General features: G+C 41.2%; 1 protein-coding gene across 1 annotated transcript in view; it reads left to right on the top strand.

Moving 5' to 3' along the window:
- The window catches only part of LOC100692990 (receptor-type tyrosine-protein phosphatase F), a 158,513-nt gene that overhangs the window by 64,231 nt on the left and 73,873 nt on the right, over positions 1–20,409 (top strand). Inside the window, 2 exon segments of the mRNA XM_013273333.3 lie at positions 4,285–4,430; positions 5,211–5,352. Coding sequence (XP_013128787.3) covers positions 4,285–4,430; positions 5,211–5,352 — 288 coding nt within the window.

Genomic DNA, 20,409 nt, shown 5'->3' with positions numbered 1-20,409 from the left:
GCGTTCAGCTGTAAAAACCAAAGTGCAGATAGCACACATGATGTTTATTGGTTTAAACAAACAGCCTGAAATGCAGTTGACTTTATCGGGGTAAATAACTTGCAGGGGAGGCAGCTTTATATGGCATTAATTGCAAACAAGTTGGCTGCTAATGGGCTGAAAAGGCCTTAATGGAAGTGTTCCATTAAAACAACCAGTGCTGATGCCATCAGACAAATTTACACTAAGTGTTGCCTCATGAAAATGATAACTTGCTAATCCATTATTAATAAGAATTAATGGTTTTCACTGTGCCATGTGCGTATCGATCCCTGATACTCTACACTACAGAGTAGCTCTCATTGGGCACTTTGGCAAGCTTGGGAATAGACTAATTGTTAGCCACACAAGTGCCATTTACGCAACTCTCCCCGCTGTCTCTGCATTTATTACAAGCATTGCTCTGAGGCCCCCGACTAGGAAAAAGGCAAACTGGATAGCTGCTTAGGAAAGTATGATGCATACAAGAGGTGTTAGCCAGACTCAACAAAAGAAAATATCATTAGTAAATGAATGAAGGTTGTAACAGTTTTTCATTTTTATAAGCTCAAGCATGAGACACAAAGCACAGCTCATTGCTTTTACTGTGCATACTGATCATACAAACTGACATGTCACTGAGATTATTTCTGAGCCAGGACAAACCCAAATCTGTTGCCCTCCTGGAGTTCAGAAACCCCAATACCTTTTATCTGTCTAATGACCTCAGACCTCACAAATGCTGCTGCAGGCTTTAGGTTAAATGAGAGAAGCTTTTTAATCCCCCCTCCATACATAGCCTTTAGGCTCCTTTGGTGTTTTCTAAAAGCAGGATCTATACAGATTTGTCAATACCCTGCGCCCGAGGTCATATTTAAATTTCACATTAATAGTGCAGAAAAATGCACCTTTGTCAGTGCGCTCAATCACCACACTAATCATAAATGCTAAATACTGTTACTTGATTAAGCTGGCACTTTATATCAAGTTTTTGAACATAAAGGCTTAGCATTTGTTTCCCTAATGACCCTTCAATTTGTTTGATAATGAGGTTAATGTCTGTCTGTATTTGTGGAGGTACACCAGAAACACCTATTAGTCCAAAACCGAGTGTTTTTCACTCGCATGTATTGTTTTGAGCTTTGATTAATTCATTTATTCCATTCATTAGTTCTAACATGAAAGGCTTTTTGCTCTAGTAACATTTTTTTTTTTTCAGTACCACCAACCAGGCTGCTGTTTGTGTACAGCAGCACTGTTTTGCATGTAGATCACTTTTTGATCTTTCTGGTTTATTTGTTTGGTAATTAAAACAGTCATTTGAGTGATTTTGATTCTGATAACCCAGTTTAGTGATACTAATTAAAGCATTGTTGTATTATGGCCAAATTCTGGTAAATAAGCAATACTCATGAGGCGGTAACCCCAACCCTACGATTCTGGCAGCTTGCAGCAAAGCAACTATGCCTGACAGTTATGGCAGCACTTTCCACACATTGCCAGAGAGAAGAGAGCATGCGTTAAAGCCTTGTCAGGATATGAGGTTTGAATGTGATGTATCAAAGCATAAAGAGAGTGCAGCCCAAAACTCGTAGTCAGTGGCTGAGAGAAGGATTTGCATAGGTAGGCTTATGTGTTTTCCACCTCGTCCTTGCCATTGTTTTCATGTGACAACTGCCTGACAGCCAGGAAAATGGGACACGGGCAAAGAAAAAAGGTTGAGTCTGGATTTTGTCTGTCTAAGAAAAGAACTGACAAACCCAACAGTTTGATATCACCCTTCAGTGGTGGCTGCGCTGACAGAGGAACACCAACTCTCGCAGTTCAAAAGTAAATGCCTGTGTCCTTTCAGTGGAGTGTGGTAGGACCACCATTAACCCCATGTATAAGTCTGTGGTTCAGGGTCACCGCAGTGACTTGTGATTTTGTGATTGAATGCTCGGTGAGATCTGGATTAACGATGGAGAGCTCTGAATTTGCCACGGTTTAGCCTGTGAGTCACAGGTCAACTATCGAAATTCAGGGGAAGCTTGTTTAAGAGGATTAATACGGGAAAAGCTCCATGAGGCCAGTTTCCACTGTTTTTCTGTTTATCCTTAAAAATCCTAAAGATTTCTAAGATCCAGCAGTTTCTAACTTAAATGATTGTGGCAATACGCAAGCTTATGTCCTTTAATTTGAATCATGTGTGCTGAACTATTTTAATACTGTCTGATCCTTCATCCGTGCAACAAAGTGAAAACCCTGACATCGGTCTGAATGCTACTGCAACAGACAGATGTTGGCAGCAACTCTTCTAAGACTGATGGCTGATAATCAGGGTTTGAGCATTCCAACGCACCACCCAAGCGCACACTCATGCATGCTCAGGCATACACTCTTAATGCTTATCAGGGTGGACTTGTTAACTCAGGTGTCTTGCCGCCACATGCGTGTGTGTCACAGCCACATTCTGATGCTATAGATTATTGTGCTTTCGCAGTTGCTAAATCTTTTTTCTAAAACTTGTTCCTGAAAATAACCAGGACAAAAAAAAAAAATGAATTCAAATGTCAGGTGAGTTTGGGGACAAGATCAACATCAGGGTGACTTCCCATTGACACTTCACTGTGCTGAAGTACATTTGATTTGCTTAGTTTTTTTTTTTTTTAAGTGTTACACTTTTTAGACAAGTTATATGACCGTTATGTGCCGTTAGGTGCCATTTAAACAACATGACATTATCACAAGAGACAAAAACTTTTACCTTTCATAACACACTATTATGAGTGTGTTAGCTTTTATTTGACCTACACTGCCATTATATTATATATCATATATTATATTTTTTATCCTAAGTACTGGCAACGTTGTCTCAGCTGTTCTTTGAATGAATAAATATGGCCTTGCTGTTCATTTCATTTTAAACTAAAAAAGTCATGATATCATGTCAAGACTTTAAATTAATATTAAATTTCATGAAATTTTTAAATGTCATGTCAAAAGATTTCATTTTAAATAGTTTGAAAACAAAGATGTTTTGGCAGAAATAACCTCAAATCAATAGAATTTGCATATTTTCATAAAGGTCACTGGAAAATATTGACATCTGCATGTCAATCAATTATTCTGTGGTGTTTCACATCGTGGTAGTGTCTTTCTTCCTCCAACCAGTTGAATTTAAATATGTGTAACATATGGTATGTATGCATGCACACGCAACTGCCTGCAGGCTTGCTGTATCCTTTTATTGTAAAACTGCTGCATTGCATTGAAGAAACCGCCTCTGTGGATATGTCCTCAAGCAAGGACAGCCAACACCACCTCTGTCTCTCTCTCTCTATAGCCAAGTGAGGGCAGAGTGTGATGATGTAGCAGGTGGAGCTTCTTTTTCTGAAAAAATTACAGTGTTGTGCTAACCAGATACTGAACCTCCCCACATGCTTCTTTTCCAAAAAAATACAAATGTTACGCTATAACAAGAAACAGACAGTGGTGGAAGCCATTGCTGGATTTCTCCCCAGCGTGTACTCAGAGATGGGAAGCTGGCGTCTCCTGTGTGTACACGGCATAATGATTTACCCCTTTGTGCATGTCTCCATGGGGTAGTCTGCTCATCTGTGGTCTAGGTGTTCCCTACCTCCCTTTTTAATGACTCTGGAGATGAAACACGAGCTGACAGAGCTGCAATAGGGACATTGTGTCATGGTGCCGAAGCCAAGATTATGCACATCTGAAGCTGTAGATAAAGCATAAAGCATTGCAGTTGTTACGTAGAGCTAAGGTATGCACATTGTAGCATCACGTCAGCCTCGACAGGCTGTTGAAACACTCTATTGTCGCATGTGCAATGGTGCTGAGTGTGTTGCCCTGTAAAACCTAAAGGCAAACAGGAGAAATCACAGTTGGAGGTGTTCTTCACGGTAGTACAGTATCAAATCATAGCTGGCGCTCTCCAATTTTGGGATATGCCAACCATTTGATAGCTAAACAGCCAAATTAACAGAAGTGTATTTTTTTGCTAGCGAGAAACTTTGTCGTGTTTTAAACCGTGTGTCAGGTTAAAGGTAAGAACACGATACAGTGACAAGCACGCAAAGACTAGACGTGTCTCTCATGACTGAGCTGCAGGTGTGCACAGCAACAATGCCTGTGTGGGTTTTCTCAGGGTTGCCTTTGTGTGGAGAAAAGTGACACCGATAGATAAGTTCTCCCTCTAGTCTCAGCCTCTTTCCCTGTCAATAACTTATTTCCCTTACTCTGTCCCTTTCACCTCGTCTTCCTCAGGCTTGCCAAGTTTCGTCAAATCCCCTGAGGATCAGACGGGCATCTCGGGCGGAGTTGCATCGTTTGTGTGCCAAGCCACAGGGGAGCCGAAACCAAGAATCACCTGGATGAAGAAAGGCAAGAAAGTCAGCTCCCAGCGCTTCGAGGTGGGCACTCGTGCGTGACTTTCACATCTCTGAGCACCTTTGCATGCACAAACATAATGCAGGCAGGAGCAAACGCAGCACGTTAGACTGCTTTTATAACCTCTCATTGAGACCAGACGCATCCACACATGCGTGCGGACTGGCAGCGTTCACACAAATGACACATTCACACAGGACACACAATGGCTTGCCCTTGTTATTGAGCATCACACCGACTCTTCAGTTCTCCAAGGGAACCTAGACAATCTTCCTTTCTCTTTAATCTCCCTCCATCTTGATTTATGTAGTCTGTTTCATCTCTGTTTTTTCACACGCTCATCCTTTCCCCCCCGTGTCCCCCGGCTACACCATCTCTGGGCACGCACTACTGTAACGTATGTGATGTATTTCCCCTCCCAGCTTGTGCTCCCCTTTGAAGAGGAGGGGATACTTTAGCTGGGGGTTCTCGCCGTTTCTGGCCACTCCTACCTCTGTGACATTACATAACTGTGGTACTTGAGGAGCTATTGGTTTGTACTTCTTCTGTTCTGTGTCAGTGTTTTTAGACATGACCTCAGCTGATTTTTCCTTTTGATTAAGAGGGGATTGAAGAGATACATAGAAACTAGTAAAAGAACACCAGTGACAAATAAAAAATGCTTTACCTCCCACATTAGAAAAAAATCAAGTAATCTGCATGTAGGAATGTATGTTGTTTATATCGCATAATAAAGATAGTGTAATATCGAGGCCTCTAAAAATGGAGTTCCTCCATCTTTAGTTTCCTGTGTTTTTTTTCAGGTGATTGAATTTGACGACGGTTCGGGCTCCGTACTGCGGATCCAGCCTCTGCGCACGCACAGAGACGAAGCCATTTACGAGTGCACGGCCACTAACAGCGCCGGCGAGATCAACACCAGTGCCAAGCTTACAGTGCTTGAAGGTAAGATAAGTCTTCTGCTTTTTCCACTTGGTTTCTCTCTCCACACTTGCTTTCACGGTGGTCCTTTTTTTTCCTGCTGCTGGTGGTTTTCAAATCTTCTATGTCAATATATAAGGAAATAGGAGTGTGTGCCTTAATAATTCATACATATGAAATTGGTGGAATTCCTGGTATTGCCCTTGCCATGGAAGAACAGCGGTATCTTAATTTGCAAGGTTAAACATTTTTTAAATAAGCTAGCGGCTCAGCAAATGTGTGAGCTGCAATCTGTAGCTTATGTTTTTATATATTTTGACAATTTTATACTATTTTTGGGTATAATGCGAGATCTTTCAGTACTTTTTAAAAACAATAGTCATAATCATCTAAAGAAGCAGCTGTAAATACTGCCTGATGCTAACATGTATGACTTATATAAACGTTTAGAAATCAATAATTCTCTGCCTGTCCACATAACTTCAAGAAAAAAAATTCCTTATAGGCATATAAATAATGTTTGGATGTTTGAGTGGTTTCTACATGTACAAGCACCCTCAGTGCCCGCAGGCTAGTTTGACCTTCATGGACCTCTTTTCCTTTTTTTGCCTATAGAGTTAATATATGTTTATGTGCAATGTATGTGGACAGAGGTTCTCCACCACTTCTTGCACATGCAGCCTTCCGTATCACTGAGCGTAGAGGTGCGAATTCCTTCTTTAATTGATTGTAATTTTGTCATGTGGCAGCTAGTCACCACAGGAGTTGATTTCATTACAAACTTTAAAGGAAAAGAAAAAAAAAAGCTCCAGAGCTAGCCAGAGGGAGGATTAAGGCCGTCTATAGCCATTACAACGGCATTAAAGCAGATCCCCTCTCATTCAAAATCAGCCTTTCCATCCCCAGTTTGAATCCCATCTTTCTTACACCCACCCTTCCTTTTTTTTCTCTGTCCACGCTGATTTGGTGATATCATCGGCTGGGCTTGCATAATCTTCCCGTAGGGACTTTTCTTCAGTACAAAGAAAGGTTTTCTTTTTACCCCTCTTTTGCACTATATCACGAAGAATGCTGTTTCATAAACAAATAGGTTTATGCGGGCAATATGACATGAAACTCATACGAATGAGATTAGATTAATCATAGTCTTTGTGTACGGGGCAAGTTTGGAATCCCTCAGTCAGTGAAATAAGGAAAATAATCTTACTCGACAGTGAGCAGCTGTTTATACCAGCGGACTTACTTTACATGCATCTCCTATCTGTCTTCCGTCTTTCATCTATGGTGCATGCCATTTGATGCTTTTATCTATTAGGCAGTACTGATACATATTTACTGCACACATTTTCACCATGGAGTAGTAGCCAGACCTTAAACTATGACCGTGTTACCTTGTGAGGGAACTTGATTCTTGTGAGACTGGCAATATCATAATCAAGAGGGAATATATTGTGCCAGGCTTCAAGCTGTGAACTTGAAGCCAAACCACACGCTGTCCTATAAAAATGTAATGGCCAACAGTCACAGCTGAGGTGTTTCAGTTGTGAAAATATAGATATTTCGTCTGATCACCTGCCAAGTTGTTGTTTTTTCTTTAAAATTCCTCTCAACTGCTATTTTTTTGTTGCAAGGATGGCAAGCATCGTCTAATGACATGCTAACTTCATACTAGACTGACTGCTTGGTAGCTTTTAGACTCAAACTGCATCTTCTTTTTCCTCTCCACCACTTTAGGTCCTTCTGTAGTTCAGATCCAATCGTATTTTTCTAATTACTGCTATTTTTCCAAAGACTACTTCCCTCATAGTTCTGTGTAATCGAGGGTTTCAGGAAAAGTCTTTGCAACACAGTCTTCTGATCTTTAAATCACAATGAAATCAAACGTTTCTTTTATACACTCCTCAGGTTTTGAAATTGGCAATTTATACTTATGTGTACATGCATTAATATATATTGTTATATTAAACTGAGGGAAAGTGTTTGAAAGTGCTATAGTCATCATATCAGTGAAATAGCAATACCTGAGTTGTCATTTCTCTGCATGGTTGGACCAGTTTTGGCTCATTGTTTTAGTTGCACAAAGCAAAACAGGCTCATAAAAACAGGTCCTGTCGGTCTACAGACTGATGCAAGCCCCATCTACTTACCTGTCCAAGGTGCGATGGCAGACAGCCAAAGTAAACAAGTCTTTGTCAAAATTTTGACCGCGCAGACACAAATACCTTTTTATTTTGGAGCGTGTACTCCAGCACGACTATCACAAGTTGGTTTGTTTGTGTTGGAGCTGAGCAACCTCTGCCAAACATACGAGGACAGCTGTTCAAGTGTAAATAAAATTGATGTAATATTGTTTTTGAACTTTTTTGTCCATTCTTGTTGTCTTGTTAGAATTATTGTATTTATTAGTTAGACAATTTATTGGATGCCATCTAGTCACCACTGATGTTTAGCATGATTGATTTGTGAACAAGCCATCTCGTAAAAGTTGTTCTCTACTCTTTCTCACAAAATCTGTCAAAGACCAGAACCACACATCAAGTTTAAATAAAGAACTCGTGAAATCTACTCCTTCTGAAGCCTTACAATCAGCTGACTGTTCATACAAACACACATGCACAGATATTCACTGACAAACACACACTCAGAACAAACACGCATTCCCTTACAGAGCAATGACGTCAGCTCCACTCTATTTTTAGACTATTGTTTGTAGCCTAGTGATATATCAAGTTCATATCAGCAGCACAAGAAAACACTGGGGCAGCACCAAACAGATGGAGACTAATGACCCTCGCTTTTAATGGGCCAGGAGTAGCCTGAAGGTTTGAAATGTGGGTGTCACATCAGAATATACATAGCCTTTTCACATCGAGACCAAGTCATAAAGTCTGGGGAAAGTAACAGTGAAGGCGTCTGTAGCCAGAAATCTTTGTGGTGTCGTTGAGCAAGGCACAAAACCAGCAGAGCTACTCGGTAAATGTGCTGTTGCAAACATGTCGGGTTTGTCTGTCCTCACTGGCAAAAAAAACACACGGTTGAAAGAATGTCTTCATAAGCAAAACCGTCCTGTTTCTGCTTTCCACTACGAGGAAGCTCACACTCTCCGCATGAAATCAAGTGCATGTGACTTTGCATCCCCACGAAGCTCCCAAAGTGCTATGAGCACCCCCATTTAGAGAGGCAGCGAGAACGGTGAAGTCATTATAGCTATAAGTCGATCTGGATTATAGGTTTTAGCAGAGCAAAGGAAGGTCGAGCGTTAATTACGATTATTTCATATACTGGCTCTTTATTTTGTTATGCCAGTCGTGCAAAATATGGATTATGACAGTCATGCCAGAGCAGCTTTACACCTGCTTTCTGTGTTGGCAGAGGAACACCAAGGTTCAGCAGTTCATTATTATCTGGATCACTTGCTGTGATTTTTAGCTGTTTTTTGGGGTTCGTGTTTATTTTGTGTCAGTAGTAACAGCTTCCTGTGGCACCACATGATACTTCAACAAGTCCCTTGAAGGATTTTTTTATTGCTTGTATTTTTTTTTTTGAGTAGAAAAACTTAACAATGTGACTGTGGAAATAGGTGAGCAGTACCTTCTGCTAGTCTTGCTGTTTGTGGGCAAGATTTAACAGAAACTATCAAGCAAAATGCAAAGAAACCTGGTCAAGACGTGGAGCACTGGTAACAGAAGGACTCGGGCTCTTTAAAAATGGCCTGATAAGTCTTTGCCTTGACGTCACTGGCAGTCACTTTTTGTGACTCTGTGATTGAGTTACTCAACTTTGTATAAAAAAATCAAGACTTCATGAGAGTTATTTCACTTGTTGTTGTTGGAGACCTGCGCACAGATGTTATGTAATCGGATACTCACCTGCGGGGAGTTGCAAAGGCACGTTTTCACGCTAGCCAAGTCGGGCTTTAGCACTTTTGCAGTCATGAGTCTCGAGTCGCTCTGTAATTCTGTCACGCTGTAACAGCCCCGCTCTTTGTTCGTCGCAGTTCTCACGCCCCTGCTCGAGGGGTCACACCACTGAGACTTACATACGGGCCCAAAGTCAGCTTAGCCATTCTTCATTTTGTGTGTAAGAGACAAACACACACACGGGTGCGTTATAGAAAGTACAAAACTGCCACACTTTCATAAGTCAGCTTGTGAGGATCCTTTGCTACAAGTCTTCTTTTTTTAACTGCAGTGTTTTGAACAATTGCCTTACATCTAAAATGTCATTTTTATGGGCACACGTGTGTGTGTGTGTGTGTGTGTGTGAGAGAGGGAGAGAGAGAGAGAATTGGTTGCCTGTCTGCAGCTCCGACCTATGTGGCTAAATGATGATGCAGACATTGCTAGGAGAGCTGTGATTGAGAAATACTGTTTCAGCCTTTCATTCCTCTTTTCTCTCAAACTCTTATTTATTTATATTTCCTTCATCTGTTTGCATTCATAATGGTTTTTCTGTGCCTACCCACTTCTGTCTCGCTGCCTGCTCTGCGTCACTGCCGTGGACAGTGTGGTGGCAAATTGAAGTTGTAGTGAGGTAGTAGATGACCAAGAGGAACAATGACTCATTACATGGGTAACGATGCCAACGGTCTGACCTTGAGCACCACCTCCCCCCCCCTCCCTTGAATTGAACTGCCTCAGTAAATGTCCAGGTAAATGGTGCTTGTCTCTGTGATGTATGAAATAAACTACTGCCGTCCAGAAAAGACATCTCGGCTGACAACATCAGTCTTAAATGCAGCGTACTGCCACTTCTCCATGTCAAGGCAATAATTCATATTTATCACCGCTAACATTAGATGAAATTTAAAATGCAATGACTCAGATCAAGAAAGGACTAAGGCGGTGTCAGAATCACGTCATGACAAAATTGATAAAAACCAATTTGTCTCTGTGGTCCAATTAATAGAGTCTTCACAACTGTATGTTGACAAGGTTTGTCCAAAACCAACACCAAATTTTGATCAAATCGCCTTGAGCAAAAGCCTTAAAAGTGCTTTACTTTAATTGGTTTCCAATAGCTAACAGGGAACTGCAAAATTGCCAGGTTCTGGGAAAGGCCTACAGCAGTGGTCTCATTTTCAGTCTAAAGATTCTTAGCTCAGAGATTTTACAGTAACATATAATTAGAGGTCAGTTATCACAGTGAAATAAGAGTCCATAGATACTAATGCTGCCTTTTGTTTCCTTTTATGGCATATATAAGTGCTGACAGTGCGTCTGTATTAACACAGTAATTTATTTTTAAGCATGAAGAAAACTTTTTGTAGTTATTTGTATTAATCAGAAACTGCATCAAGTAAGTTGAGAATAATGCCTTTCTGCTTTGACTCACTAACCATAACAACGATTTTTCGGACCATAAGACGCACCGGATTATAAGGCGCATTAAGCGAAACAAAACGGATAAGTCAAACTTTACTCAACTCGTTCTTCTTGCTTCCTCCACTTCTGTACCATTGATTCATTAATCTCGTATTGTGGATGGGTTATCTCAGTTGTTCTCCTGACTGAAGTTTGGTCCGTTTACAGCATCCTGCCATGCGATTCCATTTGTCCCTAACCATCGGGAACTCTCCTGTTCACTTTTATCGAGTAGAAAAAACTTAGCATTCATCCTCCAGCTTCACTGTGTTTATGTTATGCTAACATAGCTGTGTCGCTAGCGATCACGTAGCACATCATTATATACCAGCTAGCCCAACTTCAGTAACCCTACAAACGTCACTGCTGTTTAGTTTTCTGTCTTCATTTATGTTGGAAGTGACAGCAGAGCTGCAGGTTTTAATTTCTTCAGAAGTCTCTCAGTCAGAACATGCTATATCATGTTTAGGTGGAAACTAGCGAGCTAACTTCCTGCTAACTTCTAACTCTGTTAAATTTGATAAATTCTGTTTTCATGGATGCCTGGATGTTAAACTTAATTGTTACACCTGGTAAAGCAGCAACCCTGATCATTTTAGTAAAGATGAAAGAATTTAGACAGTTTTTAACTCCCAGTGATGCTGCAGTTTTCATTTGACTTTGGGACCTGAAGTGGACGGAGTTTTGGACCCACATTACTCCATGAGGCTCCTGACTACGGTAGCCTTAGTGCTCCGACAATCCGTCAAGCAGTGCGGCTTCGTAGCTTACCAAAGTCATACTAAAACATTTTTTGACAGATTTTTGAGCGCCGTGTACCACATAAAATCGGTTCGAGGACAGTAAGCACAACCAGAATTCACACATAAAGTGCCCCGGATTATAAGGCGGACTGTCGATTTTTGAGAAAATTAAAGGATTTTAAGTGCGCTTTATAGTGTGAAAAATACGGTAGTTTAAGCAAAACCTCTCCAGCATAAAAACCCCAAAACGAGCTAAAATGCCAAACTGATATCTGTAGTTCTTCCCGTGACTGCATGAGCTGAAACTGAAGGTACATCCTGTTGCTTTTTTTTCCTGTGCTGGAGAACATTTTCCTGTCCTTTGGGAGAGAGCAGACAGGTCTTAAAGGAAAGGAGGAATGTTATCAAATGGTACCATATCAAAAGCCCTGTCATTACCAGAATCTTCCACTGTCAGAGTGTGAATTAGAAAGGGTCCCTTTCAAACCACAAGTTTTTTTGAAGTTCCCTGCTAACTCATTTCTGAACATGCAATATCAAGAAAAAATGTAATTTTTGGAAAGGTCAAGCGAGTAATATGCAAGGACTTGGAGTTTCTGTAGTTGATAAAGAAAAAAGTAGTTCCTTCCTCGGTGAAAACATGCCAGACATCAAACTTTGGAGTGATGTAGCTCTGTGTAATATTAATAGAGTTTTGCCCTTTGAGTCAATTTTATGCCTCTCTAATCTTAAGATGGAGAAAGGAGACCATAATTATACAGCAGTGTTGAAAACTCATCTGTTTTTTGCGCACAGAATTTAGAAAGTATAATTCAGTACAGTGTCCCAGGTTTACTGCGTTGACTGCATTTAGTGCTTCTGTGTTTGGTGGCAGTAAACAAATTACGGACTCACTGGTTAGAAAGAGCTTTATTTGCTTGCCATGCATTATAGTCCCTTGTGCAGAGGCAGAAAATGACTGCGACACAATGCCAGTAATAAATATCTCAGGAGCCGGGCAAGTGCGGACAACAAACCTGACTGGATAAACAGCATAGAAATCTCATTGCGCCTCTTCCCGGGCAAGATAAATACATACAGAAGCTATATCGGAATGATTTTAATACCGAACCCTGCTCCTCCAACAACTTAATACTCTCCTTTCCTTCGCTATTCAGATCACCCACAATGACCAAAATAAAGCAGTTTTGTGTAACTGCTATTTCCCACATTACTTCTCGACTCTCTGCGATTCTCTTTTTTTCCGTTACTGGTGGGTTTCTCCTACCATTTAAAGTGTTATCTCCCTGCCTTCTTCAACAGGGTGAGTAGTTAGTTCATATTTAATATTGCATACCATAAGACGAAAAAAGACAGTAGCACAGACCTGCATGCTCACAAAATCGTCCAGGGACATGCTCCCACTCACACGGCTCTACAGGTGTCTCCCATCGTCACCTACCCATGCATACATGCGCGCACACACGCAACACACACACATGCGTCCGATGTATTCTTGTGGTCCACTGTGACAGTCTGTGTCACAGATTTAATTTCTCCCACCATCTGCTGGCTGGAGGCCCAGCATCATAGATCATATCCAGTCTGACAGAAACAAACTGCATCTGTCTATGCATGCTTCTCCCAAGGACTTGCACAATATGGCGGGGTGGAGTCACTCTCCTGGCCACCCAATCTGCATCCTTGCACCCTCGCTTCCAAGGACTTGGAGATTATAAGTAGGACAAGTCGATTTTTAGAGTTAAAACATGTTTATGCTGCTTGTTGTTTAAGAGGAAAATTAAGAAGAAGCTACAAATTAAGAAGAAGCTACACATCTACTACCACATCCCCATTTTCCTCAGCCAGCCTTGTTTGTCCGGTGTACAGGAATACAGCTGATGAACTGGTACAGATTTATAGGTGTGCAAGAATTTTAAGAATTACCATCTGTTTGTGTGATCAATCATTGCAGATTTCTGAAAATCCCACCCCAAAAAAGTTATTATCTTCAGTCTTGTTGTATATACATTGGATGTACCAATTAAATCGACATTGATTAATCGGTCTATTCCATGAAATTTGTTTGATGCTGGACTCAATATTTTATGTTACATGCAAGACATCTGGATGGAGTCATTTTTGCTTTGAGGCAGCCTTTAATCATCTGTACTTGTCCATCAATTGCTCTGTGCTTTTGGCAAGCTGTATCTGCAATGTCTGGTATGTCTGCACCATCATTACTGATCTTGTCTATGCCCTTAGGGGATATAGAGAGAGAAAGGTGGCAGAGGATAGCATGGAGAACCAGACGAGTCAGGCATTTATTACTACCAAAACGATGTTGTTTTTGCACCATTTTTGTGTGGGTTTTTTTGTTGTGCAGTTAAGTGAATTTCACCTGGGCTTTAAATGTTACCTGCTTCATTACAGCTTTTGTCTACTTCCCACCACTTTCTTCAGCATAGAAAGCATATCAATTTGTGTTAAAACCCCAAAACACAGCTGCAGACTGGCCTAATGACTCTAGAGCGAATTTACATTTCTCTAATTTACTTCACAACTTCAAGCGCACAGCTAAAAAACTTTGACATCGTGAAAGATGTTAAGAAAAGGCTAATGATGGATGAATTTATCTCATTTCAAAGCGTGTTTCAGTACATGTGAGCTTTGCAGTTTCTCCCAAAGAACGCATTTGCTCAACTTCTAAGCTCAAGAAAGCAGGAAAAAGAAATCGGCCAAAACAAATGCAGGCATCAAAGCTCTGTTTCTCTTGGCTTAAAGCCGGAATGACCGATATAATGATTTTTGTCTCTTGTGTAGATAACTATACAAGGTGGACACGGTAATCATAACACTGCCGTGCAATAAATACTTCTCTAGAGATGACACTGAGGAAAAAAACAGGACCATCTCATAGTATGATATGTGTATATACACCAGACTGGAAACAAAACTCATAAAACATCATTAATTTCGCAGTATTTGTTCATTTGCTGCCACACTGGGTTGCATAGTGCTCTGTTTTCTTGTATCATAGCTTATACATTGAAACTTTGTTGCATCTGGCTGCTGCCATGAGACCACAGCTGTAATCTGTCACTGTATTAAACATGAAGTTATGGCCTTTCATGATTGTCAGGACGGATTGCACTTCTCATCTGGACATTTTCCCCTGGATTTCAGAAGATATTGGAGATGTGACAAGACATGAACATCCGTTTACGTCTGGGTATTGTCAAGAACAGACAGGGATATCTGTGAATTGTCATCCTTTATTAAATATCTGCCACAAACAGCTGCAGCTGGCCTTTATCATTCAATTACAGACTTTCCTGAAAATTTGTTTGTGGGACCACAGCCTTAGTGAATTGGGTAATTTCCCACCCCGATGCATACATTCAGCCTGCTTCCTTTATTGGATTGCTAGAATATACATATAAGCATTTTTTAGTTTCTATTGTAGTGTCATATCTCAAGCTAAACCAGTTTAAAAAAAAAAACGTAGGGAAAAAGTCACACATCAAAAATGTGAGACTAACATTTATCTAGAAATATAGGGAGTCTCTCTGAATATAAACAAAGGTTGATGAAAACTGTCACTCACAAATGTGCCCCTGTATCAAATTGATATTTGAAGGGTCAAATTCAAGTTAATAGGTACTTATACCCAAGAGCTCTGAGCCCTGCAAACACCTATAGCGTCATTTTGCATCAAATCAATTTACTCATTGCTTTATGCTGATCTTTGTGCTTTAGTAAAAAAAGAGTGTTTTATGCTTGGCAAAAGTTCAAAATCTCAGCCAAGCTTGTTGGCATTCTGTGTTGTTTTTTTTCTAATAAAGTTAATAAAGATCTCTGCTGTATTTAATATCCTCTCCTTGTCAGGGAGAAAGCGTAGCTCTATAAATTGTAAATTAGATATAGGCTGAAATGATTACATGTGGTTTATTGACATTGTGTCGACCTTGGAGCAGAATTGCTTTTGATTTCTTAGATTTCTAACAAATATCTCATATAACAATTCCTACTTCATAATTGTATCTTTTGTTGATTGCTTTAGTATAAATGGTGTCATCCAAACGCTTTGATGTTGGTGACAGTGAACGCTGCTTGTGTCTGTCTTTGTCTGTCTGTGAGTCATGCAAAACCAATGATTAGACAACACACAGACACCAGGGGGAAAAAGGAGAATCCTTCTAGAATGGAAAACAAGTAACAATCTAATATAAAAACCTTGAAAATTGATTTACTTTTATGGTCTATTTTAGCCCACATTGTTGGGAGTGTTGCGTTGAAGTACATCCATTTTCAGTGGTGGGTCTAAATGTTTTGCCTTCTTATTTATTTAGTACAGTGTACCTTAAAAATAATTTTAAAGAACATAATTTAAAGAAAATATGATGTAACTTTTTTATTTCTTTTGCAAGAACTGCATTTTGTGCTAATGTGTGTTTCGGTATTCTCTATCGAAATAACAATGAAACAATACAGTCCATCAAAAAAGTTACAAAAAAATGTTTAAAGACTAACCTGATGTTTTTCTTTCCTTTAACTTACTAACCCCATCCTGGGTCTCTACCACTGCGTGTACCAAGAGCCAGGCCCACCGTATAGCTCTGTAAGCCAACGAGTCAGCATCTCCCCAGGCCCTGACTGGCTATGGATGGATGGGCCGACTGCTTGTCAGGGGGTCTAATACCTACATTCAATGAGCTGGCTAATGGGAGTCCTTTCACCCTGACCCCTTTTCCTCACACATTTACACACCGAGCCCTCTTGGCTTATCCACTGGGCCACACAAGGCAGAGGCAAAGGGCTTGACTCACTATCGGCCTTATAGGCTGGCTTTAAGCTCCACGTTTTCCCCATGTTTAAGAGGAATAGTCCCATTTTGGCATAGTCCCATTTCCCTCTATGCTTCTAAGCTGTGTTTTTCAAGGTTGTAGTTTATTGGTCTGCTTGCTGCTGTCAAAGGCTCCATTGGTTTTGCATGCATTACATCTCTGTCTATATTTTTAACCTGTTTTGCAAGGAACGGATCACTGAACATACGTGCGCAGTTATAGGTGTGCCTGCTGTAGCGCTCAGTGTTAGGGCATGTTCACGGCAAGTAATAAGAAGAGCTTAACATGTTATTTAATGATTCCTGAGGTAAACTTATGTTTTTACCTTATCGTTGACTTGGTATTTCCTGATGGTGTCGAGGCTGGTGTTTAAACCAGCTACAAGGAATGGTCTAGGCATGAAAATGTGTGAATCTAATTGGCTTTAAAACACTGCTATCTTCAGGAAAACTGGGCATCTGCAGAACTGTTACCAGCTGTCAAACCGTTTGCAGCGGAAGGTCATGTTTGTCTTGGTTCTTCTCTGCTGTTGACGATTAAAATTGCTGCAGTTTTTCATCTGCTGTGGTTAGCGGTTAACTCGTTGTGCCGCAGTGTGATGTTTTTAAGCGCTTTAAAAAATACATTTTTGCCTTTTTAACGTTTATGAGACGGGATGATGTGGAAAACTGACAGGAAAGCAGGGAGAGGTGGAGGAGAATGACGCACAGATGGTATCGGACTCGAACCGAGGCTTACGGCATATGGGTCGCCTGCTCAACCAGGTGAACTATAGTGGCGCCTCATTTTCGAGCACTTCTGCAAACCTCTACATAATCAATGTTGAAACTGTCGACATTGACTCACAGACTCTGTGTATTATTCATTATCTCTGAGTGAGAGAATAAGTAAAGGCTGTCACAGGAGCCCAGTCAGTGAGGATTTAATTAACAGAACCTGCCACATTCCACTACATCCACTGCCTTTCTCAGAACTCATAAAAGCCATTCCTATCTGCGATAATTACACTAAACATGCCACAATAAAGCTCTGCCGATGATTAATTTGAGGAGTGGAGAGGATCAATTAATTCATTTATTTGCAAACCGTTGCACTGCTTCTTTTTGTACAGCGATTTCATTAACCGTCACGCTTTCTGATTTTTGATCCTGTCCTTGTTTTTCTTTCCCGTGACACCTGGAGGAATAGCCTGTCTTATTAGCCGCATCGCATTACTGCAGACATTTACCACGAGCCCTCAGGTTTTTCCATCTTAGAGGCAGTTACATTAAAATAAGTAGTAAACCACAAACCGTGTAGTCTGTAATACCATAATCTCAAGGGTCTTCAATCAAACTCCTGTTAGTAGGACCACAAGGCAAGAGGAAGAGCTGTAATATCAAAATGAAAGCCTACAGCTGTGCTACTCGTATAGCACAGTTAATGGAGGATGTGATTCTGTGCAGCAGTGCTTGTCCCAGAAGGTGACTCGGTCAGCATAACCATGTGAAATCAGAAGACCACCCTTGGGTTGCAGTAATGGGTCAGAGGCCAGGGTGATGTACTAACTGGTGCGCCGCAGCATAAATAACAGGCACGGGGCATCTGGCAGGGCCGTAGATCATACTGACGACAGTGGAAGTATGATATCAGATGGGAGAAAGAGGGAGAAGTAGAGATAAATAGGGAAGTGGAGAGAGAGATGATCAAAAGAGAGGGAGGGAAGGAAGGAGTGGAAGGAGTTTGGGGGGAATTAGATGACTGTTATTGATTATCTGCCTGTAGGCGAGGAAGTAAGGCCAAATGTTCTGCTCAGCCAGACAAAAAAGTGTATTATTTCAAAGGTCATGGCATGCATTACAGTCTCTTTACTTCGAGTACAGTTGGATAAACAGGAGAATAACTGCGCAGTGATGTACTACTACTAGCGTGTAGTGTATTAGCGTGCATTAGCAACCGCGCTTGCGGTGTTTTTGTTATGGCTGTATTTTTGTGATGGTCCGTTGAATGCAGGTGTGTCTGTCATGCAGCTCACATGTCCTAAGGGACCGTTTGTTTGATGCGCTGCTATCGCCATAGCAACTGCCATAACACCTGGTGTAAGAGATAGCTTACTAGAGCCAACTGGCTTGACAACGTGTGGATTTCAATGGATATTTCAGTGCACTTTGTGTGGATTTCCCACCCCTCAGAGTACAACTATAGTAACAAATCTAGTAAACTGACTTATCTGTCAGTCTAGTTGTCATGTAATGAACCACAGCGTCACTAATCACACCATCCGTCTGTAAAAAAGAATTGTTTGGTTATACTTTGCATCCTGTTTTCTTTGTTTTGTTTTTTCCATTCTTTTCCATTGAGATTTTCACCATTTTCATGTCATTACAACAGTATTACATCAATGGCCTCCTTTGATGTTGGGGTGTGCCGTACCATCCCTACCGAGGAGACCTCGATAGTGGGAGCTCTGCCAGCTAGCATTCCTCTGAAGAGCAGGAAAGCCCTGCTCACATGCCCTTCGCGGCACAACATGTGAGAAAAACCTGTACCCTGACATGGTGTCATTTTGCAAGTCAAAAGAACAAGAGTAGCTACAAATTAGTCACTGCCTGTTTGTCACCATATTTCACACTGCCATTCCTATCACATACAAGGTCAAAGTCTACTAAACAGCAGGCGATGTTAATAAGCAACAGCTGTGGGAGTGTGTTGTTACTGTGACTTAAAATGCTGCTATCTCCAGATATCTGCCCATTACTACTTTCCAGCAGAGCGTGTGACCGCCATTACGTTTGCAGTTTTATGTTTTCACGGTGGACTTAAAAACATTATCTGCATCCTGCTATCCACAGAGCTCTTTCGGCTGAACTTGCGCTTGTTTGGCTTTCTGTTTGTACCTTCTGCTGGCGCTGACACCTCTCTCACACTTCCATGTCTGAGGCAGATGCAAATGTCTGTCTCGTGTCTGTTGATGTTCTTGGCTGGAAACAGCTGGAGGCCATGTGCTTTGTTTCTGCCGACTGCTCATCTGCCTTTCGGTGCCAAACCGACTCAAGACTAGTTGAGACATCGACAACAGTCTCCGCACTATATTTAGTTTCACCCACAGGTTGGGCTGCCAGAAAGGTGAACAATTAAGGAAAGAAGTGGAAACATTGAGATGATAATGGTTCTAGTGCTCATGTCAAACAAATGATATTTTAAAATAGATGCCTTTGTCAGACATTTAGCCGTCACTTAAGAGTTAAAAGCTACAAATTTGAACACTGAAAAAGAAAAAGCTAAAATGGCCTTTGTGTTCTCTGTAAAGGCAGAGCAGTGATGTATGCTCAGAAAGGGTAGATTTTAGAGCAGTAATATTTCATGAGGCAAGTGGCTGTGTGGCTGCCACTGTGGTCTTTTGGTTCACACTATCAAAGCAGACATCACCTTTAATTGTTGTCATCCATCACTTGGCAAACAGGCACATGTGGAGATCATAAAGCCTTAGATTTCTTTTTTGAGATGAGACGGGCTCAGATCTATGAAACGAGCACCTTTGGAAAGGCGCACTTTTTAACCTTACTTTATTAAGGCAAACAATTATGCTGAACTTGATTAACTATTCATACAGTGCACGAGAGACGTAATCCCCAATCACGTTTTTGATAACTGTATATTCTTTCCAAACGGGCCTCTCTCTTATGTAATCCTCAAAATATTAATAGCAGCACATCGTATTTCTCCACCATCGTGTCCTTAGTGCTGTACGGAGGAAGATACCAGGGCGTACAGAGATGGAAATGAGGCAGGCAAGTCTTGTATCTTGTGCCACTATGTCAGGGCTCCCCTCTTACAAAGGAAGTGGGGTGTCTGGAGTGTTTTCCCCCATTGAGATTAGTATGTTTTGGTTGTGGGAAAAACGCTGGCTGACGTTAGTGCGGGATTGAGCTCCAGCAGCCTCCCAGTGGGACAAGAGGACAGGGATGGGTCTCTTTCAGCAGGGCTCTGATTAGACCCATCGCCCTAGCTGCCACGCTCCACTCGCACTGGTAATTGGAGCTGGCAGGAGGTTGGCATGCAACCCTCCCCTGCTCCCTCCTCTTCTCCTCCTTTCCCCAGTCCCTTTTTAGTTTTTTTTTTCTCCTCATCTCTGGTCTAAATCTTACTTCACCTGCTTATGGTTGTCGC

The sequence above is a fragment of the Oreochromis niloticus genome, linkage group LG18, assembly GCF_001858045.2.
Source record: "Oreochromis niloticus isolate F11D_XX linkage group LG18, O_niloticus_UMD_NMBU, whole genome shotgun sequence".
In the NCBI taxonomy this organism is placed as follows: domain Eukaryota; kingdom Metazoa; phylum Chordata; class Actinopteri; order Cichliformes; family Cichlidae; genus Oreochromis; species Oreochromis niloticus.
The sequence above is the reverse complement of the archived record's forward strand: the minus strand, read 5'-3'. Positions and strand labels throughout refer to the sequence as shown.